The 27,833-nt window shown below is 34.3% G+C and overlaps 1 protein-coding gene across 1 annotated transcript in view; it reads right to left on the bottom strand.

Annotated features, from left to right (window-relative positions):
* The window catches only part of Deaf1 (deformed epidermal autoregulatory factor 1), a 68,343-nt gene extending 42,071 nt beyond the window's left edge, over window positions 1–26,272 (bottom strand). The window contains exon 1 of the mRNA XM_089106145.1: window positions 25,712–26,272. Within this exon, the coding sequence (XP_088962271.1) occupies window positions 25,712–26,116 (405 nt within the window). The 5' untranslated portion in view covers window positions 26,117–26,272. The remainder of the gene's footprint in view (window positions 1–25,711) is intronic.
* Between the last annotated feature and the right edge of the window lie 1,561 nt (window positions 26,273–27,833).

Below are 27,833 nucleotides of genomic sequence, written 5' to 3'. Positions count from 1 at the left end.
GGGGTATGTTGACCCCGAAGCTTTTGTCATCTGATCGTTGGATTACTTCACACAAATTGGCAATCTCAAAATTTTGATCGGGTGCATTTGGAAAAAAACAATGTGTGTGTGGGGGGGGGAGATGCCCTCCGATCCCTTTTGGCTCATAAAAGGAAGCAAGAACTTTCAATATCCAATCAAATGAGCCACTTCTGAAGTTTATATGACTTCTCCTTACATAAAAATAAAAACCTTACATATCCTGGGACATAACTTAAAACACTTGCTCCCGGGCTCTGGGGGTTTGTGCCAACATCGAAGTTTTTATTATTTTATTTTTGAACTATTTTTAACAAAAGGGCTATCTCAAAATTTTTATTGGATGGGTTTTTGGAAAAACGGGCGTGGCGGGGGGGGGGGTATCGATTTCTTTTGACTCTATAAAAGTGAACTAGAACTTTCAATTTTAAGTAAATGAACCCTTTCTGAAGTTTATACGATCATCCCTTCTAGAAGAACCATATATCCCCCAGGGCATAACTTACAACGTCTGTCCCCGGGCCCTGGGGGATTGTGTCAACCAAAACATTTCAATATCTGATGTTTGTATTATTTTTTATTTCATTTTATTTATGCATTAAATTTTTTATTTGATGCATTTGGGGAAAAAGGGAGTGGAGAGGGGGGGGCTAGTTGCCCTCCGATCTCTTTTGAATCTTAAAAATTGAACTAAAACTTACACTTTACAAACAAATAAGCCCTCTTTGAAGTTTATACGACCATCCCCTCCATAAGAACCATAAGTGCCCCCAGGGCATAACTTACAACGCCTGTCCCCGGGCTCTGGGGGGCTTTGTTGACACCAAAGTTTTTGTTATCTAACCTTTCAACTATTTTTAACAAAAAAGCTATCTCGAAATTTTTATTTGATGTATTTGTGGAAAAATGGCATGGAGGGGGGGGTAGTTGGCCTCTGACCTCTTTTGACTCTTAAAAAGTGAACTAGAACTTTCACTTTCCAAACAAATGAGTGCTCTCTAAAGTTTATATGAGCATCCCTTCCATAAGAACCATATATAACCCCAGGGTATAACTTACAACACCTGTTCCTGGGCCCTGGAGGGATGTGTCGACACAGGAAATTTTTGTTATCTGACCCTTAAGCTATCATTAATAAAATGGCCCTCTCAAAATTTTTATTTGATGCATTTGGGGGAAAAAGGACTTGGGGGGGGGGGACTAGCTGCCCTCCGACCCCTTGTGATTCTTGAAAAGTGAACTACAACTTTCATTTTCCGATCAAATGAGCCCTCTTTGAAGTTTATACGAGCATCCCTTCCGCAACAACCATATACCCCCAGGGCATAACTTACAAAGCCTGCCCTGGGCCCCGTGGGGCTGTGTCGACACTGGTGTTTTTTTTTTAATCTTAACTTTAAAATATTTGTAACAAAATGTCTATCTCAAAATTTTTATCTGATGTATTTGGGGGGAAAGGGGTGGGGAAGGAGGCTAGCTTCCCTTCGATTACTTTTGACTTGTAAAAAGCGAACTATAACTTTCAGTTACCAATCAAATGAGCCCTCTTTGAAGTTTATACGAGTATCCCTCTCATAAGAACCATATATGCCCTGGGGCATAACTTACAACGCCTGCCCCCAGGTCCTGGGGGGTTGTGACAACACCTCAGTTTTTGCTATCTGACTTTTGAACAATTTTTAACCAAACAGCTATCTCAAAATTTTTATTGGATGCATTTGGGGGAAAAGGGGCATGGGGGGGGGCTAGTTGCCTTCCAATCTCTTTTGACTCTAAGAAACTGAACTAGAACTTTCAATTTCTAATAAAATGAGCCCTCTGAAGATTTTACGAGCATCCCTTCAATAAGAACCATATATTTCCCAAGGGAATAACGTAAAACGCTTGTCCTCGGGCCCTGGGGGGCTGTTGCTTCCCCGGAGTTTTCGTTATAAGGTCTTTAAACTATTTTTTTTTTTAAATGGCTATTTCAAATTTCTTATCGGATGGGTTTGGGGAAAACAGGGCATGGAGGGGGGGGGGGCTAGGTGGCCTCCAATCTCTTTTGACTCTTAGAAAGTGAACTAGAACTTTCAATTTCCAACCAAATGAGCCCTCTTTGAAGTTAATACGAAAATCCCCTCCATAAGACCCATATATGCCCCTAGGGAATAACTTACAACACCTGCTCCCGGGCCCTGGGGGGTTGTGTTGACACCGGAATTTTTGTTATATGACCTTTGAACTATTTTTAACAAAATAGCTATCTCAAACTTTTACCAGATGCATTTGGGAAAAAAGGTTTGGGGGGAGCTGGTTATCCTCCGATATCTTTTGACGCTTAAAAAGTGAGCTAAAACTTTTAATTTCCAATCAAATGAGCCCTCTCTGAAGTTTGTACGACCATTCCTTCCATAAGAACCATATATGACCCCACGGCATAACTTATAACCCTTGAGACTGTGGGGGGGGGGGAGTGTCCAGCTCAAACATATAATTTCTAGAACTTTCAACTACGTTGAACAAAATGGCTATATCAAAATTTTGATTGGATGTGTTAAGGGAAATGGTGGGCGTGGAAGGGGTGTTAGATGCCTTCCAATCACTTTCGACAATTAAAAAGAGAACTATCCATTTAAATTTTCAATCGAATGAGCCTTTTCTAAAGTTTCTACTACAACGTTTTCTATGAAAACCTTATATGACCCCCGGGCATAATTTACAACCCTTGCCCTGAGGGCTGTGGGGGGGGGGGGGTTGTTATCCTCAAATACCTAATTTTCTGAATTTTCAACTACGTTGAACAAAATGGCTATCTAAAAATTTTGATTGGATGTGTCTGGGGAAAAGTTGGGCGTAAAAGGGGGGTTAGTTGCCCTTCAATAACTTTTGACTATTAAAAAGGGCACTAGCCATTTGAATTTCCAATCGAATGAGTCCTTTTTGAAGTTTCTACGACAAAGCTCTATAAAAACCTTATACACCCCCAGGGCATAAATTACAACTCTTGCCCTGAGGGCTGTGGGGGAGTGTCCTCCTCAAAAACGTAATTTTTATCTGGAAATCAGCTACGCTGAACAAAATGGCTATCTTAAAATTTTGATTGGATGTTTTTGAGGAACTGGTGGGTCTGGAGGGGGTGTTAGTTGCCTTCCAATCACTGCTGACCCTTAAAGAAGGCACTAGAACTCTGGGTTTTCAATCGAATGGGCCCCTTTGAAGTTTCTACGAAGATCCCTTCTATATGAAGTGCCTCTGGGGAAAAACATAATAAATACGAGTAATAAATAATAATAAAACACTGGAGCCGCATGGCCTTTACTATAGGCAACGCTATAGCGTTGCCTCTGGTTTTAGGGAAAGTAGATGTGGGCTTTTAGTTTTCTGCCATTTATTCGGATTGCTTATCCAGGCTCTGCAAATTATGGCAAGACCACCCAATCAATTCTAAAGAATTTGACCAAAAAAACGAAAATAGTTTATAATGGACGAGATAGACTGATTCTTTATGATACAAGAAAGAAAGAAAAAAATATGCCGTGGATGCACAATATCGTGGTTGCAGCCATTTTTTTCCTCGTTGTTCAAGGCAAGAGACGGTGAGTTTTCTGTATAGAGTTTTCTGACAAAGCGGTTCTAATAGTGCAGTTCTTTTTTAGATCCGACTATATTTTTAGGAGTTATGGGATATTGTGGTTTTTCCTAAGGGACGTGATCACCTCTTACTAGGTTGCCAGCTATCGCTGCATGCTGGATGCAGTTCAACTTTTAGTATATTGCAGCTACAGCTGCAACAAAGATACTATAAACACTCCGAACATCCATACGCACTATTCAGTTACTATAGGTTAGAGTACGTTCTTTATTTTAATTTTCGTTAAAACCCCTAAAAGAACTACTGCATTTTACATAACTATATCTGTATGCTTTTTATGATGTTAAAGATAACACTTGCTACCACATTGTTTAAGAAAAAAGCAATTTTTTGTAGAAAAATTATTGACCAACGGGTCTATGGCCAGTAAAGATAAACGAATAGAACAAAAATCAAATGAATATTTCGTGCGTATAAAAAAATAAGGCGTCTTCAGCACAGAAAAAAGACAACTAGAATCTAAAACTAAAATAATCTAGATCAGAAAAATTTATATAAAACCAAAAGAGACTAACTAATATATATATATATATAAATATATATATATATATATATATATATATATATATATATATATATATATATATATATATATATATATATATATATATATATATATATATATATATATATATATATATATATATATATATATATATATATATATATATATATATATATATATATATATATATATATATATATATATATATATATATATATATATATATATATATATTTATATATTGTTGTTGTTGTTTTCCCAAATAAAAACACACTGTTTGAAATGCAAACCGTTTCGGTAAAGCACAAATCGCCCTCTTTCTTTTGGAAGGCTTAGGAATAACAGGAAGGGGAATTGGAAATAAATTTCCCTTTCATGTTGGGTAGAATACCGTTTCATAAACATAGGTCAGCGAACTTGCGTTGGGTGTAAAAATGTAACATATTTTATTACCTTTATTTATTTAAATAAATCAATAAAACCGTACTTAAAGGATTAAAAACACGGTCCAGACTTGAACAATACCCAGCAAATAGTCTTGGCTGCTACTGCTTGTATTATGTTTATAGTAATAATTCTTCCTTTAAAGCTGCAATACTGTCTTAATATAATGGTGTTTCGTTAATTTATACGACAAAAAAACGCTTATGCAAATTCATCTTACTTGCCGGTATCAGCGTTCGAAATTTGCCACGAATCATTAGACGATATGCTTTTCAACGCAGCTTGTGACGGGAAATGAATAGCCCAAGCAGGAAAAATTTCTAAGCCTGATTTATTGCTTTTTTTCTTTAATTTTGCAGTTTAGATTAGCGTAATTGAGCATTTGGGTAATATATAACGTGTGATAAGATGGGTAGACGAATTTTATCTGAGTTAAATGCAAAATACATGAATGAACTTAACTTTTAGAAGTTTCAAGTTGTCACAAGGACGCTAATTGGGAAGGGGGCATTTTGAAAAATTGCGATTTCATATTGCTTAGAAAGTGAAGAAACCCCCCCCCCCCATTTAAGTTTTCGTGAATCGGCACCTCTGGTTATGCAAGGTCTATTTTATGTTTTTATGCAAGTACAAATCATGTTTTTCCAAATTTAATTTTTGCACAAAAACCTAAATACGATTAGAATTAAGAAGCTCTTTGCATGTTCATAATGCAATAATGTTTATAATGTTCATGATGTAAATAGTATCAGAAGCTATTATTTTTATTTTTATATGCTATAAATGTGTTTTGAGCATTTAAAAATCTGTTTAATAGTTTTCTACTTAAATCAGCAGGAGTAGCGCAAAATAAACAAGTTACCGCAATTATTAGCTGTTTCCTGGATATTTTAAGGTTTTCTTGTAAAAGATATTAGCATTAAAATTAACTGGACTAGATTCTTCAAACATGTGATACGATGAAGTTAATAGGACAACCGTTGAAATAAGAAATGATTTTATTGAAATTTATAAAGATGTATTTGGAGTATTTAAAATGTTAGGGAATTTTGTATGAAAACCATTAGAGTTTAACACAAAATAAATGAGTAACCCCAACTTCTAGCTGTTTCTTGAAGTTTCTTTTTTTTCGTTGGACTAGTGTAGTATTAAAAATAACTAGGTTATTAAATCACGCGGCATGGTCCAAGTCCATGATCCCCGACGTGGGCTGCAGGCCCCACCGCTGGGGCATGGCGATATTTTGGCGGGTCATGGGCAGGACGTGCGCTCTTTGGGCGACTGTAGTTTAGAGTCTTAATATTGAAAAAAAAACATTTTTCACGTGAATGACGTCATATTCATACCCATTTAAAGACAAAAACGAAAACACAGTAGTAATGCAATGACGTCATGCTCTCTATAGAATCTATTGTATTCAGACAATAGTTTTCATTAGCACAATATGCCTAGTGAACGAACCGAAAAAGTCCTAGTTAATTCTTTTTTTTAAAGCTTCTTTCAAATGAATACGCGCAGAATATTAAGTAAAAATAATATCTATATCGTGAAAAAGGATGGAATTTTAGAGAAGCCCTGGTGGGGATTTCATTAGTACAATTTGCCTAGCGAACGAACCAAAAAAAGTTAACTTGTTAATAGTTTTTTAAAGCTTCTTTCAAATGAATACACGTAAAATATTAAGTAAAAAATTAAATATCGTTAGGGGGGATCAGGGTTTTAGAGAAGCCCAGGTGGAACATAGCCCAAAATTTCTTGGTGATCATTGGTCTAAGCTAATATGACAAAAATTAAAAAAATTTATTTTGTTCGATTTGAAAAAAATTAGAGTATTTAAGGAAAAGTTTAAAAGATTGCGCATATGTTAACGGTAAGCAAGTTTTTTCACAGAAAAGGAAGCGTATTTTTGACAGATTATTTTAAATGCCTAAGACATGGTCGCTCAACAAAGACAATTAGCTTTCATTAAGCACCATAAAGTAAGCTAGTAAGTAGTGTTGAGTGATAATTTGATTAAACGATACATCGATATTTTTACTTTCGATATTCGATAATCGATATATCGATTTCTGATAAGTTTTTTTTTATCTCGGATTAACTGTAGATTCTGCCAAAATTCTCGTTTAGTGTTGATTCCCAAAAAGAGCTGCGAACACGAATAACCCTGGCAAGCTTGGCATTTCAACGACTTGGACCAGTCTGGAGATCAGCGAAGTACTCACTCCAGCTAAAATTTCACCTTTTCAGAAACAACGTCCTTTCAATCTTGACGTACGCGATGGAATGATTAAAACTCACAACTGAGCAGGAAAAACGACTCATTGCATATGAAAACAACTGTCTTCGACGTATCCTGAGCATTAACTGGAAGGATACGATAACAAAATTGGAAATTCGCCACTACACAAACCAGCCTGATGTCGCTGATCTAGTCAGGCAACGAAGATTGCGCTATCTTGGCCATGTTATCCGTACGCCAGGAACGAGACTACCGAATATGCTTCTCCAGAGGCAACCAGACGACACGCATCGACGAGGAAGGCCCAAAAACAAGCTTCGCAGGACAGGAGAGCCCTTCGTGTATCCTTAATCCCAGAGTGGAAGGACTTTTACACCGCAGCTCATTTGCGGGATGACTGGAGGCTGTTAACGGACGCCCTGTGTGCCTTTGGAGGCACAGGAGGAGCTAAGGTAAGGTCTGCAAAAATTCAATAAAAAAATGTACTTAAGAGCATTTGCGCAATTTTTTCCAAATTTTTTATTTGGAAAAAATTGCGGGATGATTGCTTCATTCCGCTTCGCAGGACATATGAGCGGGACAGGAGAGCCCTTCATGCATCCTTAATCCCTGAGTAAGATTAAGGATGCCCATCCTTAATCCCAGAGGGGATAGTTCCGTGTATTAAGGAGCCTTTCATGCATCCTTAATCCCAGAGTAGCTTAAAACGAACGAAAATATTTTGCTAGAGAGGCATAAATAAAACCAAACTTACTAAAGGGGTTCAAACTTACTAACCCCTCTGGATATGGCCTTGGAACTGTTTAAGGCATCATTAATTTATGCAGCGACAAATCGAAGGAATAATCAGCAGCCAATTGATTTCTTAATTTGCTTGTGCTACAATATATTCCTTACAGAAATTTAAAACTTCTAGCGTAATGAATGAGGGCTGAAAAAGGAGTAGCCCCCCTTCATATATCAAAATTTTGCCTTTGGGGAAAAGAGGAGTGTGGGAGGGGGCTAGTTAGCTTAATTTTTGGTCAATTAAAGGATATACGGGAACTTTTGATCATCGTTCGAATGAGCCCTCTTCCAATCTCTTAGGACAATTAGCTCGATGCGATCACCCCTGGGGAAAAACAACAACTAACAAGGATTCACGATTTTTCTTCTTATAAACTTTTGAAGATAGGAGCTTGAAACCTCTACACTAGTATTTTTTGAAGTGCTATGCCTACTGGTATGATTTTCATAAAGATCGCTTGAGCGACTAGGGGTGTTTTCCTTCTTTTTAAAAATGGGGCAAATATTCTTAGGCTTGTAGCTTTTGATGGGTAGCATGTATTTGTATTTCATATATGTATTTGGAGTCAGCATAAAAAGCCAATTCTTTTGATGTATCTATTATTATAAAAATTCCGTTCTTTAGAGTTTTGGTTACTATTGGGCCGACTCACATCTTACTTACAGTTCATCACCATGAACTGTTTGATAAATGTCCGTTTAGGACAGGCTTAATTGTAGGCACAATTAAAAATGCATTATAAAATGTTGACATTGGATATCCTCATTGATACCAAATCCAGTATTTAATTAAAGACTGTAGGCTTTAGTTATTAATATGGATGGTTAATATTGATAACTAGCCCTGTTATTTGCAGATAAAAATTAGATCCATTATCGAAAAGAATTAAAGACCTTAAGGAAAATTATAGATTGGTCAAAGGCAAGATGATTTTCCCATGTTGGAATTCTTATCTGCTTCGGTGATTTTATAACTGCCAATCACAGGTACAAAATAACCGTAATATGGGTACGAATGTATAAGCATCTTCCTCTTTGTTTCAAATTAAATAAGAAAAAACAGCAAGTTTCTTCAACGGAAAGTAAAGAGTAACATTGAAACTTAAAATGAACAGAAATTATTACGTATATGAGGGGGCTGCCCCTTCTCAATGCCTTGCTCTTTACACTAAAGTTTGACTTTTTGTTTGACTATTAGAATAGTTTACTATTACGAATAGCAAGTTTGACTATTAGAATAGTAAGTTTTAAGAAAGAAAAAGGGGTTTTATTGATCAAGCAGTGAACAAAACATACCAAAAAGAAAACACAACGAAAAACATTAATGTTTTTTGTCTAAGATATCTGGATTAATAAGCTTTTTTTCAAAGTTCTAAATAAAAATTTTGCGTAAAGAGCGAGGCATTGAGGAGGAGGCCACCCCCTCATATATTTAATAATTTCTGTTTGTTTTAAGTTTGAATGTTGCTCCTTACCTTCGGTTGAAAAAGCTTTTTTTTTCAAATTTAATTTCTGATCATTTTTTAAATGATGCCGAAAATCCGGCTCCCCTACATGAAAAATTCCCTTCCCCCACGAAAATCCTTAATGAAAAGATCCGCCCACGTATTCGCCTAAAAATATCTGTATTCTTCCCAATAACCAATACTATATGTAAACGATTGGTAAAGTTCATAGCTAGCAGCCCCATGGGCGTACGTAGCTTCTTTTCTAGGAGGGAGGGGGGCAGCCTAATCTGTGACGAAGGGCGGGGGAACTGAAGTCATATTGGCAGTTCACAAAACCTTACATTGCCACCAAATTCTATCATACCTATGAAATCTTTATTAATAAGTAATCACCAGAAATCATAAATCGTCAATAAGCTTCAGCAATAATCTTCTTGGATTAGAGGTAAATCTTTCCAAGATATTATGGATAAATGCTTGTTGTTTGACCTTCCACCTTTTATCAAGTGCTTTTTTAGCCATCTACCTTTTTCCAACCATCTGATTTTCAGCCATATCTAGTGTAAATTTGAAGTTCTAGGGGGGCAGCTGCCCCCCCCTCTGCCATTCTCTCCGTACGCCCATAAGCATCCCTTCCCCAGGGACTGTGGGGGGGGGGGGTCAAGCCATCCTCAAAGACATTATTGACTCTTTCATGTTACTTGATCTTTCAACTATGCTGAACAAAATACCTTTCTTAAAATTTTGATCAAGTTAATCTAGGGAAAAAGGGGCGTGGGAGGGGGGTTAGGTACCCTTCAATATTCTTGGTTACATAAAAAGGACACTAGAAATTTTGATGTCCGATCAAATGAACCCTCTCCCGACTCTCTAAGATCACTACTTCGACAAAATCACCCCGGGAAAAAAAAACACACATCCGTGATCATTCCTCTGGCGATTAATGCAAAATTCCGCCGTTTGTATGTAGGAGCTGAAAACTCTACAATAAGGTCCTCTGATGTGCTGAATCTGATGGTGCATTTCCGTTCAGATCACTTTATGTTTTGAGGGATTTCCCTCTTTTTCAAAAATTGGAAAAATTTTCTAAGGCTCGTAACTTTTGATGGGTAAAATTACATGTGATGAGTTCTGTTTATTTTGAATAAGTATCAAATTTGATTATTTAGATGCATCTATTGCTATCAAGATTTTGTTTCCTAGAGTTTTGGTTACTGTTGAGCCCCAATACTCCTTACTTACAGTTTGTTGCCACGAACTGTTTGATTAAATAAAAATACAAGTTTTTTGAACAGGAAATCAGGAGCAACATTTGTTTTCATTTTATAAGAGGTTTGCATAAAAAGATATATTTTCCGATTCTCCAAAATGGCCTTGTATTATCAAATTTTCTTTGACAACCTTATGACTTTCGTGTCCAATATTTTGAATTAAAAGTTGTTCTGGCCTACCCGCAAATGTTGCTAGCAGTCTTCATTAAATGAGATACATAATTAGTCGTCAGGTTGAAACATTAATTGAAAGTAACGCTACAAATTACCATCAATTTGAAATGGATTATGCTAATTAAGCCTATGAAATACAGATAGTAATGATTTATAGGAAAAAATCCCAAAGCTTGTTGACAGATGAGAGCAAGGAAGCCGTTCGAAGGAGGCAACAAATAAAATGCAATAAAATGCAAAAAGTTTAATAAAATGCAAAAAGTTAAAAAGTTAAATAAAATGCAAAAAGCCTAAGAGACCAAGAGAATATTTACTCTGGTTTCCTTTGAGCATTCTATGTGGTTCCATAGAATCATGACACAAGCCATATAGATCGTGTTTGTACAATTTCTTATCGTCTTTTGGCTTTGTTTTATTTTGTAACGATATTCGCAAATTCGGAAAGATATTGAAAGGACATTCAATATCTTGAAGGATATTTCAAGGAATTTCTGATTAACTATGGAAAAACTTGTATCTGTATAGCCATTTGCCACGGCTATAAACTCTGGATATGTCACTTTATTTGATTTCCGAAGACCACCAGATTTTGAGGCTAATTTCTACCAGAAATCTTTATGAAAAATCTTGTTGGTAGCCGGTAAAGGGGGAAGGACATCGCAGTTGTTTCGATCTTTCGAGTATACGTATCTGGGACTTGCAGTTAGTGCGCTGAGTTTGCGGAGTGATTGTTAAAACAACAATATTTGTGTGTTTAAAAATGGAGTTTGCAATGCTGCTCTTCCATAATCATAATAGTAGCAGTGCTAGCCGGACGACATGCATAAAATAATAGCCTATACTCCTCTGTAAGAAAAAATCTTGCTTCCCTCCATCTAACACAAAATTCAAATTCCTTTTATGCCCCCCCCTTTACCAGCCAAAAAAAGTTTTCCTGACAATTCGGACGTAACACGTATCGTAACGGTCGGACGTAACAGGGTACATTTACCAGAACTACGCGTAATAGTTAATGACTTATGCATAATGAATAATATACACTTGTCTTCGGGTGCCCGTTGTATAACGTCACGCGATTGTTTTCAGAGATGAAGATTAATAATCGGCTAGGAGTAATATATATATATATATATATATATATATATATATATATATATATATATATATATATATATATATATATATATATATATATATATATATATATATATATATATAGTAGAGAGGCCTCAGGAGGTCCCACGAGAACACCGTGCTGCCACCTACAACTTTTTTTACATAATTTATGTCTGTTTGTTGTCAGTGAGAATGAAAAAACAGGAATTTTGTCACATTTCTGGGTGTTTTCATGGATGGTTATGTGTGTTGGTCGATTTATTTGATGTTTTTCATGGATGTTTTATGGTTTTTGTCAGTGAAATTTGAAAAACAGGAATTTTGTCACATTTATGGATGTTCTTATGGTTTTTGTCAGTGAGAATTTGAAAAACAGGAATTTTGTCACATTTATGGATGTTTTTATGGTTTTTGTCAGTGAGAATTTGAAAAAACAGGAATTTTGTAAAATTTATGGATGTTCTTATGGTTTTTGTCAGTAAGAATTTGAAAAAACAGGAACTTTCTCATATTTATGTCTGTTTTTATGGATTTTGTCAGTGAGAATGAAAAAACAGAAACTTTCTCACTTTAATGGATTATTGAGTCTAATGGGGGCAGGTCAATGACACTTCCTTCTTGTTGTGGCTCGATGCAAATGTTATGATCCAGAAATAGTATTTGTTGTTGTTGCTCGAGGCAAATGTTATGAGTTTCCAGGAAAGAGTTAGATCACACGTGGCAGATGATGTCATGATTGATTGATTTGACACGAAGGGAATTAATTTGTTGTTTCTAAAGAGAATTGTTCCCGAGCGAATGTCTATTAATGTCTTTGATGTATTTCCAAAGAGAATTGTCTCCGGGGCAAAGTTTAGATCACACATGACAGATGATGTCATGATTGATTGATTGACATGAAAGGGGAATTAATTTGTTGTTTCTAAAGAGAATTCTTTCCGAGATAATGTTTTGATCTTAGCGATGAAGAGATTGATTCACGAAAGGGTTTCCAAATAATTTGAAATGTGTCAGCGCAGAGATGCCAAAACAAAAGGAATTACGTTTAGGGATTATTTGGGCGAAACCGTTTTAACCGTTTTATGGAATTATTTCGGCGAAACAGTTAGAGACGTTTTAAAAGATGATTTAAAAGATGATTTTAGAAGAGAATTTGAGGGTGAAACTCTGTGGTCGTTATAATACACAAGTTGTATTTTAACAGTGTCGTGAGGTCCCCTACCCCGACCCCAAAGGGTTCCGATCCCCCTACCCCAACCCCAAAGGGTTCCGATCCCCCTACCCCAACCCCAAAGGGTTCCGATCCCCCTACCCCAACCCCAAAGGGTTTCAATCCCCCTACCTCAACCCCGAAGGAAGCCCCCGGTCCTCAAGGGTCCCTCCAAGCCCCCAAAGGGCCCACAGACCCCCAAAGGCTCTCCCCAGACCCCCAAAGGCCCTCCCCCGGTCCCCAAAGGTCCCCCGGACCCCCAAAGCCCCTCCCCCGATCCTTAAAGGCCCCCCAGGCTCCCAAAGGGCCCCCGAACCCCCAAAGGCCCTCCCCGGTCCCCAAAGGTCCACCGGGCTTCCAAAGGACCATTCGGCCCTCAAGGGCACCCAGACCCCAAAAGGCCCACCCCGGGCCCCCCAAGGCCCTCCTCCGGTCTCCAAAGGTCCCCCCGGCGCCCAAAGGACCACCCGGCCCGCAAGGGCCCCCGGATCCCCACACGCCCTCCCCGGGCCCCCCCAAGCGCCCCCGCTCCATTTTTTAATACTTTTTTATGGCTTTATTATATCTTTTCAGAACAAGTTCCTTTCCTAATGTCCCTTCTAAACCCATTTTCCAACTTGAAGTACTTATCTTTTTCAACCGCAACTACACTTTACAGCTTTTTGGATACCTCAACACCAAGAAATACTTTTCAAGGACTATTTCAGAGCAAGTTACTTTCTAAATGTCCCTCCTAAACCCATTTTCCAACTTGAAGTACTTATCTTTTTCACCACGACTATACTTTACAGTTTTTTGGTTACCTCAACACCAAGAAATACTTTTCAAAGACCATTTCAGAGCAAGTTACTTTCTTAATGTCCCTCCTGAACCCATTTTCCAACTTGAAGTACTTATCTTTTTCACCACGACTATACTTTACAGCTTTTTGGTTACCTCAACACCAAGAAATATTTTTCAAAAGTCATTTCAGAACAAGTTACTTTCTTAATGTCCCTCCTAAACCCATTATGCAACTTGAAGTACTTATCTTTTTCACTCACAACAATACTTTACAGCTTTTTGGATACCTCAACACAAAGAAATACATTTCAAAGACCATTTCAGAGCAAGTTACTTTCTTAATGACCATCCTAAACCCATTTTCCAACTTGAAGTACTTATCTTTTTCACCCTCAACTATGCTATACAGCTTTTTGGATACCTCAACATCAAGAAATACTTTTCAAAGACCATTTCAGAGCAAGTTACTTTCTTAATGTCACTCCTAAATCCATTTTCCAACTTGAAGTACTTATCTTTTTCACCACAACTAGACCTTACAGCTTTTTGGATACCTCAACACCAAGAAATACTTTTCAAAGACCATTTCAGAGCAAGTTACTTTCTTAATGTCCCTCCTAAACCCATTTTCTATCTTGAAGTACCTATCTTTTTCACCACAACTAGACCTTACAGCTTTTTGGATACCTCAACATCAAGAAATACTTTTCAAAGACCATTTCAGAGCAATCTACTTTCTTAATGTCACTCCTAAATCCATTTTCCAACTTGAAGTACTTATCTTTTTCACCACAACTAGACCTTACAGCTTTTTGCATACCTCAACAACAAGAAATACTTTTCAAAGGCCAATTCAGAGCAAGTTACTTTCTTAATGTCCCTCCTAAACCCATTTTCTAACTTGAAGTACTTATCTTTTTTACCCGAAATTATACTTTACAGATTTGGATACCTTAACACCAAAAAATATTTTTCAAAAATCATTTCAGAGCAAGCTACTTTCTAAATGTCCCTCCTAAACCCATTTTGCAACTTGAAGTACTTATCTTTTTCACTCACAACAATACTTTACAGCTTTTTGGATACCTCAGCACAAAGAAATACATTTCAAAGACCATTTCAGAGCAAGTTACTTTCTTAATGACCATCCTAAACCCATTTTCCAACTTGAAGTACTTATCTTTTTCACACTCAACTATACTCTACTTCTTTTTTGAGAAATAAACATAAATAGCGTATTGTTAACGACTCTGACATATCAAGGTCCATCATTTCTATCACTCCTAAACCAATTTTAAAAAGTGAAGCTGTTATCTTTTTCAGTCACACCAATCATTATAACCTTTTTGTTTACATAAGCACACTAACATAAATTTCAAAGACAATTTTAGCGCAAGTTACTTTCTTAATGTCTCTCCTAAACCCATTTTCCAACTTCAAGTACTTATCTTTTTCACCACAACTAGACCATACAGCTTTTTGGATACCTCAACACCAAGAAATACTTTTCAAAGACCATTTAAGAGCAAGTTACTTTCTTAATGTCCCTCCTAAACCCATTTTCCGACTTGAAGTACTTATTTTTTTCATCCACAACTGTACTTTACAGCATTTTGGTTACCTCAACACTAAGAAATACTTTTCAAAGACCATTTCAGAGCAAGTTACTTTCTTAATGTCCCTCCTAAATCCATTTTGCAACTTGAAGTACTTATCTTTTTCACCCAATTTCGCAATGAAAAAGAAATTAGTTTTTAATCAATTCTATTTTTCCCAATAATATAAAAATTTTCCACTTCGGTTCAGATTTTTCTCAAAGGGATGAAAAAATTTAAAATAATGTTCCAAATTCTCTCAACGAAGTGAAGAAAAATTTATGATCTCTTCTGCATTTTATCAAATAACACGCTCCAATTCTAATTTCTCCAGGGAAAACAAAAATCTTCCAATTCAGTTCTATATTTCACAAAGACATAAAGAAATTTAAAGTTCAATTCTAATTTTTTGGTGGAAGGTAGAAAAAGTAATACCCTACTTGTGAATATTTTCATGGAAGATGAAAAGTTCTTCTTCAATTTAAAATTTTCTCTACGAAGTGAAGAAAAGTTCAAGTTCTCTTCTGAACTTTACCAAAGAACACACTTCAATGCTAATTTCTCCAGAGAAAACAAAAATCTTCCACTTAAGTTCTTCATTTCACAAAGACATAAAGAAATTTAAAGTTCAATTCTAATTTTTCGATGGAAGATGGAAAAAGTAATACCATACTTGTGAATATTTTCACGGCAAAAAAAAATTTTTAGTTCAATTTCAAATTTTCTCAATGAAGTGAAGAAAAATTCAAGTTCTCTAGTGAATTTTACCAAAGAACACAATACAATTCTAATTTTTCCAGAGAAAATAAAAATTTTTCACTTAAGTTCTTTATTTCACAATGACATTAAGAAATTTAAAGTTCAATTCTAAATTTTTCGGTGGAAGATAGAAAAAGTAATACCATACTTGTGAATATTTTCCCGGAAGATAAAAAGTTCTAGTTCAATTTACAATTTCCAACGAAGTGAAGAAAAGTTCAAGTTCTCTTCTGAATTTTACTAAAGAACACAATTCAATTCTAATTTCACCAGAGAAAATAAAAATCTTCCACTTAAGTTCTTTATTTCACAATGACATAAAGAAATTTAAAGTTCATTTCTAAATGTTTCGGTGGAAGATAGAAAAAGTAATACTATTCTTGTGAATATTTTCATGGAAGATGAAAAGTTCTAGTTCAATTTAAAATTTTCACAACGAAGTGAAGAAAAATTCAAGTTCTCTTCTGAACTTTACCAAAGAACACAATTCAATTCTAATTTCTCCAGAAAAAATAAAAATCTTCCACTTCAGTTCTTTATTTCACAAAGACATAAAGAAATTTAAAGTTCAATTCTAATTTTTGGTGGAAGATAGAAAAAGTAATACCATACTTGTGATTATTTTCCCGGAAGATAAAAAGTTCTAGTCCAATTTACAATTTCCTCAACGAAGTGAAGAAAAGTTCAAGTTCTCTACTGAATTTTACTAAAGAACACAATTGAATTTTAATTTCTCTAGAGAAAATAAATATCTATCACTTAAGTTCTTTATTTCACAAAGACAAAAAAATTTAAAGTTCAATTCTAAATTTTTCGGTGGAAGATATAAAAAGTAATATCATACTTGTGAATAATTTTCCGGAAGATAAAAAGTTCTAGTTCAATTTAAAATTTCCTCAACGAAGTGAACAAAAGTTCAAGTTCTCATCTGAATTTTATTAAAGAACACAATTCAATTATAATTTCACTAGAGAAAATAAAAATCATCCACTTCAGCTCTTTATTTCACAAGGACATAAAGAAATTTAATGTTCAATTCAAAATTTTTCCTTGGAAGATAGAAAGAGTAATACCATACTTTTGAGTATTTTCAAGGAAGATAAAAAGTTCTTGTTCAATTTACAATTTTCTCAACATAGTGAAGAAGTTTAAGTTTTCCTCTGAACTTTACCAAACATCACACTTTAATTCTAATTCCTCCAGATAAAATAAAAATATTTTACTTCATTTTTAAGTTTCCCAAAGAAATAAAGAAATTTATAGTTATATTTTAAATTTTTAGATGAAAGATAGAAAAATTAATACTATGATTGTGATTATTTTACATGGAGATCAAAAGTTTCACTTAGTTTTTAATTCTTCTTAAATTTGGCTCTGATTTTTCTCAGAGATTAAAAATTTTAAGTTCTGTTCCAAATTTTTAATAGAAGATATAAAAATTTATACATTGATTGTGAATATTTAACATGAAGATAAGGAACTCCACTTTAATTCAGACTTTTCTCGAAGAAGTGCAAAATGTTCAAGTTCTCTTCTGAATTTTCTTAAAGAAGAGAAAAAAGTTAGCTCAATTCTAAATTTTACCAATGAAAATGAAAAAACCTTCCACTTCAGTTCATAATTTCTCAAAGACATAAAAATTTAAAGTTCAGTTCTAAATTTTTCTGTTGAAGATAGGAAAAGTTATACTATGATTGTGATTATTTTCTAGTGAAGATAAAAAGTTTCACTTTAATTCTAATTTTCTTAAATTCAGTTCTGATTTTTTGCAAAGAGATGAAAAATTTAAATTTATGTTCCAAATTTTTCATAGAAGATAGAAAAAGTTATACATTGATTTTGAATATTCGATATGAAGATAAGGTGCATCATTTTAATTCTGAGTTTGCTCGAAGAAGTGCAAAATGTTCAAGTTCTCTTCTTAGTTTTGTTAAAGAAGTGAAAAAAGTTCACTCAATTCTGAATTTTACCAATGGAAATGAAAAAGCTTCCACTTAAGTTCTTAATTCCCTAAAGACATAAAAAATTCAAAGTTTTCTTCTAATTTTTGCAAGAAAATAAAAAGGTTCCATTTCACTTCTGGTTTTATCTCAAAGAGATGAAAAATTTAAAGTTCTATTCTAAATTAAATTTAAATTTTATATCCTTCGTCTAATGGATTTACCCCTCAAATTTTTAAATTAGAAAATGAGTGACTCGTTCTATTAATAAAGACAATCATTCAAACTCGTTCATCTAACCTCCAAAACAAGAGGTTAGGTTAGGCATAAATAAATATTAATAAATAAATAGAAACATTTCTACATGTTTAAGTTAGGTTAAGTTAGATTAACTTATCATGAGCGCTCATGATAAGTTAACCTAACCTTTTCCGGCAAGTATGGTTAGAATAGGCTAGATTAAGTTAGGTTAGATTAGGTTAGGTTAGCGTGCGTACGTAGGCTAGCCTAGCCTAACCTAAATTAACCTAACCTAACTTAATCTAACCTAACCTAATCATACACCTAACTTTTTGCCTGTCTCTCACCTAACCTAAGTGGAGCGTACGTAGGCTAACCTAACCTAACCTAATCTAGCCTATTCACACCATCCGTGCCGGACCAGGTTAGTTTAACTTATCCTGAGCGCTCAGGATAAGTTATTATAACCTAAAATAAATTAAAACTGTATAACTATTTCTATTTATTTATTAATATTTATTTATGCCTAACCTAACCTCGTATTTTGGAGGTTATATGAATGAGTTTGAATGATTGTCTTTATTAATAGAACGAGTCACTCATTTTTTAATTTAAAAATTTGAGGGGTAAATCCATAAGACATAGGATATAAAATTTAAATTTAATTTAGAATAGAACTTTAAATTTTTCATCTCTTTGAGAAAAAACCAGAAGTGAAGTGGAACCTTTTCTATTTTCTTGGAAAAATTAGAAGAGAACTTTGAATTTTTTATGTCTTTGAGAAATTAAGAACTGAAGTGGAAGCTTTTTCATTTTCATTGGTAAAATTCAGAATTGAGCGAACTTTTTCACTTCTTTAAGAAAATTCAGAAGAGAACTTGAACATTTTGCACTTCTTCGAGAAAACTCAGAATTAAAGTGATGCACCTTATCTTCATGTCGAATATTCAAAATCAATGTATAACTTTTTCTATCTTCTATGAAAAATTTGGAACATAAATTTAAATTTTTCATCTCTTTGCAAAAAATCGGAACTGAATTTAAGAAAATTAGAATTAAAGTGAAACTTTTTATCTTCACTAGAAAATAATCACAATCATAGTATAACTTTTCCTATCTTCTACAGAAAAATTTAGAACTGAACTTTAAATTTTTATGTCATTGAGAAATTATGAACTGAAGTGGAAGGTTTTTTCATTTTCATTGGTAAAATTTAGAATTGAGCTAACTTTTTCTCTTCTTTAAGAAAACTCAGAAGAGAACTTGAACATTTTGCACTTCTTCGAGAAAACTCTGAATTAAAGTGGAGTTCCTTATCTTCATGTTAAATATTCACAATCAATGTATAAATTTTTATATCTTCAATGAAAAATTTGGAACAGAACTTAAAATTTTTAATCTCTGAGAAAAATCAGAGCCAAATTTAATAAAAATTAAAAACTAAGTGAAACTTTTGATCTTCATGGAAAATAATCACAATCATAGTGTTAACTTTTGTATCTTTCGTATAAAACTTTAGAATATAACTTTAAATTTCTTAATTTTTTTGGGAAACTTAAAACTGAAGTAGAATATTTGTATTTTCTCTGGAGAAATTGGAATTAAAGTTTGTTCTTTGGTAAAGTTCAGAGGAAAACTTGAACTTCTTCACTATGTTGAGAAAATTTTAATTGAACTAGAAATTTTTATCTTCCGTGAAAATATTCACAATTATGGTATTACTTTTTCTATCTTCCAAGGAAAAGTTTTGAATTGAACTTAAAATTTCTTTATGTCCTTGTTAAATAAAGAGCTGAAGTGGAAGATTTTTATTTTCTCTGGGGAAATTATAATTGAATTGTGTTCTTTAATAACATTCACATGAGAACTTGAACTTTTGTTCACTTCGTTGAGGAAATTTTAAATTGAACTATAACTTTATCTTCCGGAAAATTATTCACAAGTATGATATTACTTTTTATATCTTCCACCGAAAAATTTAGAATTGAACTTTAAATTTTTTTGTCATTGTGAAATAAAGAACTTAAGTGATAGATATTCGTTTTCTCTAGAGAAATTAGAATTGAATTGTTTACTTTATTAAAATTCAGTAGGAAACTTGAAATTTTCTTCTCTTAATTGAGGAAATTGTAAATTGAACTGGAACTTTTTATCTTCAGGTAAAATATTAACAAGTATGGTATTAGTTTTTCTATCTTCCACCAAAAATTAGAATTGAACTGTAAATTTCTTTATGTCTTTGTGAAATAAAGAACTGAAGTAGAAGATTTTTATTTTCTCTGGAGAAATTAGAATTGAATTGTGTTCTTTGGTAAAGTTCAGAAAAGAACTTGAACTTTTCTTCACTTCGTTGAGGAAATTTTAAATTGAACTAGAACTTTTCATCTTCCATGAAAATATTCACAAGAATGGTATCAATTTTTCTATCTTTCACCGAAACATTTAGAAATTAGCTGTAAATTTATTTATGTCACTGTGAAATAAAGAACTAAAGTGGAAGATTTGTATTTTCTCAGGTGAAATTAGAATTGAATTTTGTTTTTTAGTAAAATTCAGAAGAGAACTTGAACTTTTCTTCACTTCGTTGAGGAAATTGTAAATTGAACTAGAACTTTTTATCTTCCGGGAAAATATTCACAAGTATGGTATTACTTTTCTATCTTCCACCGAAAAATTTAGAATTGGACTTTAAATTTCTTAATGTCATTGTGAAATAAAGAACTTAAGTGGAAGAATTTTATTTTCTCTGGAAAAATTAGAATTGTATTGTGTTCTTTGGTAAAATTCAGTAGAGAACTTGAATTTTTCTTCACTTCATTGAGAAAATTTAAAATTGAACTAGAAATTTTTATTAGCCGTGAAAATATTCACAAGTATGGTATTACTTTTTCCATCTTCCATCGAAAAATTTGAATTGAATTTTAAATTTCGTTGTCTTTGTGAAATGAAGAACTTAAGTGGAAGATTTTGTTTTCTCTGGATAAATTAGCATTGAAGTATGTTCTTTGGTAAACTTCAGAAGAGAACTTGAACTTTTCTTCACTTCGTTGAGAAAATTTTAAATTGAACAAGAACTTTTCATCTTCCATGAAAATATTCACAAGTATGGTATTACTTTTTCTATCTTCCACCAAAAAATTAGAATTGAACTTTAAATTTCTTTATGTCTTTGTGAAATAAAGAACTGAATTGGAAGATTTTTGTTTTCCCTGGAGAAATTAGAATTGGAGCGTGTTCTTTGGTAAAATTCAGAAGAGATCATAAACTTTTCTTCACTTCGTTGAGAAAATTTGGAACATTATTTTAAATTTTTTCATCCCTTTGAGAAAAATCTGAACCGAAGTGGAAAATTTTTATATTATTGGGAAAAATAGAATTGATTAAAAACTAATTTCTTTTTCATTGCGAAAGTGGGTGAAAAAGGTAAGTACTTCAAGTTGCAAAATGGGTTTAGAAGGGACATTAAGAAAGTAACTTGCTCTGAAATGGTCTTTGAAAAGTATTTCTTAGTGTTGAGGTAACCAAAATGCTGGAAAGTACACTTGCGGATTAAAATAAAAGTACTTCAAGTCGGAAAATGGGTTTAGGAGGGACATTAAGAAAGTAACTTGCTCTGAAATGGTCTTTGAAAAGAATTTCTTTGTGTTGAGATAACCAATAAGCTGTATGGTCTAGTTGTGATGAAAAATATAACTACTTCAATATTGAAAGTGGGTTTAGGAGTGACATTAAGAAATTAAATTGCTCTAAAATGGTCTTTGAAAAGTATTTCTTGGTTTTGAGGTATCCAAAAAGCTGTAAAGTATAGTTGTGTGTGAAAAAGATAACTACTTCAAGTTGGAAAATGGATTTAGGAGTGACATTAAGAAAGTAACTTGCTCTAAAATGGTCTTTGAAAAGTATTTCTTGATGTTGAGGTATCCAAAAAGCTGTAGAGTATAGTTGAGGGTGAAAAAGATAAGTACTTCAAGTTGGAAAATGGGTTTAGGATGGTCATTAAGAAAGTAACTTGCTCTGAAATGGTCTTTGAAATGTATTTCTTTGTGTTGAGGTATCCAAAAAGCTGTAAAGTATTATTGTGAGTGAAAAAGATAAGTACTTCAAGTTGCAAAATGGGTTTAGGAGGGACATTAAGAAAGTAACTTGCTCTGAAATGATCTTTTGAAAAGTATTTCTTGGTGTTGAGGTATCCAAAGCTGTAAAGTATAGTTTCGGGTGAAAAAGATAAGTACTTCAAGTTAGAAAATGGGTTTAGGAGGGACATTAAGAAAGTAACTTGCTCTGAAATGGTCCTTGAAAAGTATTTCTTGGTGTTGAGGTATCCAAAAAGCTGTAAAGTATAGTTGTGGGTGAAAAAGATAAGTACTTCAAGTTGAAAAATGGGTTTAGTAGGGACATTAATAAAGTAACTTGCTCTGAAATGGTCTTTGAAAAGTATTTCTTGGTGTTGAGGTATCCAAAAAGCTATAGTACTTATAAGTACTTCAAGTTGGAAAATGGGTGTAGGAGGGACATCAAGAAAGTAACTTGCTCTGAAATGGTCTTTGAAAAGTATTTCTTGGTGTTGAGGTAACCAAAAAGCTGTAAAGTATAGTTGTGATGAAAAAGATAAGTACTCCAAGCAGGAAAATGGGGTTAGTAGGGACATTAAGAAAGTAATTTTGTCTGAAATGATCTTTGAAAAGTATTTCTTGGTGTTGACGTATCCAAAAAAGTTGTAAAGTATAGTTGTGGGTGAAAAAGATAAGTACTTCAAGTTGGAAAATGGGTTTAGAAGGGACATTAAGAAAGTAACTTGCTCTGAAATGGTCTTTGAAAAGTATTTCTTGGTTTTGAGGTATCCAAAAAACTGAAGGGTATAGTTGTGGGTGAAAAACATAAGTAGTTCAAGTTACAAACTCGGCTTAGAAGGGAAATTAAGAAAGTAACTTGCTCTGAAATGGTCCTTGAAAAGTATTTATTGGTGTTCAGGTAACCAAAAAGCTGTAAGGTATAATTTCGGGTGAAAAAGATAAGTACTTCAAGTTGGAAAATGGGTTTAGAAGGGACATTATGAAAGGAACTTGTTCTGAAAAGATATAATAAAGCCATAAAAAAGTATTAAAAAATGGAGAGGGGACTCTTGGGGGGGCCCGGGGAGGGCGTTTGGGGATCCGGGGGCCCTTGAGGGCCGGGTGGTCCTTTGGGAGCCCGGGGGACCTTTGGGGACCGGGGGAGGGCCTTTGGGGGCCCGGGGAGGGCCTTTGGGGGTCTAGGGGCCCTTGAGGGCCGAATGGCCCTTTGGGAGCCCGGTGGACCTTTGGGGACCGGGGGAGGGCCTTTGGGGGTTCGGGGGCCCTTTGGGAGTCTGGGGGGCCTTTAAGGATCGGGGAGGGCCTTTGGGGGTCCGGGGGACCTTTGGGGACCGGGGGAGGGCCTTTGGGGGTCTGGGGAGAGCCTTCGGGGGTCTGTGGGCCCTTTGGGGGCTTAAGGGGACCCTTGAGGACCGGGGGCTTCCTTCGGGGTTGAGGTAGGGGGATGGGAACCCTTTGGGGTTGGGGTAGGGGGATCGGAACCCTTTGGGGTTGGGTTAGGGGGATCGGAACCCTTTGGGGTTGGGGTAGGGGGATCGGAACCGTTTGGGGTCGGGGTAGGGGACCTTACGACACTGTTAAAATACAACTTGTGTATTATAACGACCACAGAGTTTCACCCTCAAATTCTCTTCTAAAATCATCTTTTAAATCATCTTTTAAAATGTCTCTAACTGTTTCGCCGAAATAATTTCATAAAATGGTTAAAACGGTTTCGCCCAAATAATCCCTAAACGTAATTTCAGCGTGTTTTGTTTTGGCATCTCTGCGCTGACACATTTCAAATTATTTGGAAACCCTTTCGTGAATCAATCTCTTCATCGCTAAGATCAAAACATTATCTCGGAAAGAATTCTCTTTAGAAACAACAAATTAATTCCCCTTTCATGTCAATCAATCAATCATGACATCATCTGTCATGTGTGATCTAAACTTTGCCCCGGAGACAATTCTCTTTTTAAATACATCAAAGACATTAATAGACATTCGCTCGGGAACAATTCTCTTTAGAAACAACAAATCAATTCCCTTCGTGTCAAATCAATCAATCATGACATCATCTGCCACGTGTGATCTAACTGTTTCCTGGAAACTCATAACATTTGCCTCGGGCAACAACAACAAATACTATTTCTGGATCATAACATTTGCATCGAGCAACAACAAGAAGGAAAGTATCATTGACCTGCCCCCATTAGACTCAATAATCCATCAAAGTGAGAAGGTTTCTGTTTTTTCATTCTCACTGACAAAATCCATAAAAACAGAAAAAATGTGACAAAACTCCTGTTTTTCAACTTATCACTGACAAAAACCATAAAAGCATCCATAAACGTGACAAGGTTCCTGTTTTTTCAAATTCCCAGAGAAAAAATCCATAAAAACACACATAAATGGGACAAAGGTACTGTTTTTCCATTTTCACTGACAAAGACCATAAAACCATCCATAAATGTGACAAAGTTCCTGTTTTTCAAATTCTCACTGACAAAAACCATAAAACATCCATGAAAAACATCAAATAAATCGACCAACATACATAACCATCCAAGAAAACATCCATAAATGTGACAAAATTCCTGTTTTTTCATTCTCACTGACAACAAACAGACATAAATTATGTAAAAAAAAGTTGTAGGTGGCAGCACGGTGTTCTCGTGGGACCTCCTGAGGCCTCTCTACTTATATATATATATATATATATATATATATATATATATATATACATATATATATATATATATATATATATATATATATATATATATATATATATATATATATATATATATATATATATATATATATATATATATATATATATATATATATATATATATATATATATATATATATACACACACACACACACACATATATATATATATATATATATATATATATATATATATATATATATATATATATATATATATATATATATATATATATATATATATATATATATATATATATATATATATATATATATATATATATATATATATATATATATATATATATATATATATATATATATATATATATATATATATATATATATATATATATATATATATATATATATATATATATATATATATATATATATATATATATATATATATATATATATATATATATATATATATATATATATATATATCCAGGGTACCCCCATTCCAAGGGTGTAGGCTATCCAAGATTTATGTGTAGGCTATCCAAGATTTACGTGTACAAGAAATTAAAAACGCATCACAAATTTGTTTATATACATTTTTGTTACGTGCATGCCGCCTTCTAGAAAACAAGAAGCATAGAAAAGATGTACTGAAAGAGAAGCAGGGAAATGGTCCCTTATTAAGCTTGGTTAATAAGAAATACTTTACATTTTAATATTTTATTAGTATTTACTAGTAAGTGTTTTAGTATTTATTAGTAAATATTTTAGTAGTTAAGGTTAATAAAACAGTTACCATTCGGGCTGCATTCCTGCATGAGTTACAATCACAGGCTATGGGATGAGTGTTTAGGATTCCTTTATTAAGGAGAAGTTTCATACTCTTTCCACAATGCCGAATTGACCTTTTCCAATCCTTGGCCGTCTCCCTTCCACTTAGAAACTGAAATTCATTGGGAGTCAACCAGCTCCCTTGATAGTAAATACAAGCTCCTCGTGACCCTTGACACAACTTTGACAAATACATATAGCCGTTATTAGAGCCGCATTCAACTTCAAGAACTATATCACCGTGTTGAAAAACTGGCCTAATATAATCTTCAATCGCACTTCTAACAAACTTTGGATTTGCAAGGCAAAAGGCTTTCGCGAAATGATCATATATGTCCCAGTCAAATGGGGTTCTGGGAATCAAAGCCATGCTGGATTTTAACAAAACTGAGTGTTCTACCAAATTTTTTTGAGTCTCAGTAATTCATTTTCAATTTTGTCTCAGAGTCATTTTAAAGATTCATCTTGAAATGAATACTACCAATTCGTAAATCTAGAGCTTACTGAACATAATTGGCAAGGTTTAAATCAGTAGTGCACATGTGTCCAGCCTAGAAGATAAGGTGTACTTTCAAAAAAAAAACATTAAAAAAATACATAGCACTGATCTCCATGAAGGCACTGTAACCTCTAAAGGAGGAGAAAGATAACTTTTTAAAACAACTCATAAACATTACAAATAAAAGGTAGAGAGAGAGAGAGAGAGAGAGAGAGAGAGAGAGAGAGAGAGAGAGAGAGAGAGAGAGAGAGGAGGGGGCACACTTAGAGATTGAAATTTGTTTGGTGTCGACCAGCTCCCTTGGTAGTAAATACGAGCTCCTCGTGAGTAGAGAGGGGGGTACCAGCCCCACGAGAACACATGTGCTGGAATCTACAATTTAGTCTAACGCTGTACAAACATAATTTATTCAAGGATTATCGATCGAGTCTAATGATGTCAAGTTCAATTGATCTAACGCCGACAGGTTATAATTTATTCAAGGATTATCGATCCACGAAGGGGAGAGAATTTCCGAGAACTTGATTTATAAAATCGAGGGGAATTATTGATTTACGAAAGGGGAATAAAGAAACAAATATGGCTTCTTTGATCTTAGGTCTGAGGGATAAACGCTCTTTAGGTCAGAGAGAAAAATTAATATTCTATTTTCAAATAAGGCTTCGTTGATCTTTAGTGTCAGGAATTAGAAATTACATCACTTGTTATCTTGGAATTATGCGGGAGTCTAAAGAAATAGAAATTATATTTTTAAATACGGCTTCACTGATCTTTAAGTCAGAGAGATAAATTGAAATTTTAATCAAACCATAATAGTGTAACTAAGAACATTTATGAGATGAAGAGATTAACGCAGGAAAGGTTTTCCTAGGAATTTCAAATGTGACAGTGCAGGGATGCCAAAACAAAAGGAACACGCAGAAATTGCGTTTAGGGATTATTTGGGCGAAACCATTTTTAGACATTTCAGAAGATGATTTAAGCGAAACCAATTGAAGCATTTTAGAAGATGATTTAGAAGAGGATTTGAGGGTGAAACTCTGTGGTCATTATAATACACAGGTTACATTTGAACAGTCTTGTGAGGTCTGCTACCCCAACAACCCCCCTAACCCAACCCCAAAGGACCCCGACCCCCCACCCCAACCCCGAAGGAACCCCCAGGCCCCCAAAGGCCCCCCGGACCCCCAAAGGCCCCCTGATACCCCAATGGCCCCCCAACATCCCCTACCCCAACCCCGAAGGAACCCCCCAACCCTCAAAGTTTTTTCGGACTGAATTTTTAGACTTAGAAATTATCCAACATTTTTCCAGTTTTTTCTTTAACCCATTGGCATAGAGTTTTAGCGTAGAGTCTTAGCTTAGAGTTTTTGTTAGAGTTCTAGTTTACTTTAGTAATAGTTAAGAGTTTAGTTTTTAGCTTAGAGTCTAAGCTTAGAGTTTTAGTTAGAGTTGAAGTTTAGTTTAGTTTCAGTTAAGAGTTTAAAGTCTTAGCTTAGATTTTTTGTTAAAGTGGAAGTTAAGTTTAGTAATAGTTAAGAATTTAGAGTTTTAGCTTAGAGTCATAACTTAGAGCTTTTGTTAGAGT

Source organism: Artemia sp. Qi Xiang Cuo, chromosome 20 (assembly GCF_049724085.1).
Source record: "Artemia sp. Qi Xiang Cuo chromosome 20, ASM4972408v1, whole genome shotgun sequence".
Lineage (NCBI taxonomy): Eukaryota > Metazoa > Arthropoda > Branchiopoda > Anostraca > Artemiidae > Artemia > Artemia sp. Qi Xiang Cuo.
Note: the sequence above shows the minus strand (reverse complement) of the source record. Positions and strands in the feature narration are given on the sequence as shown.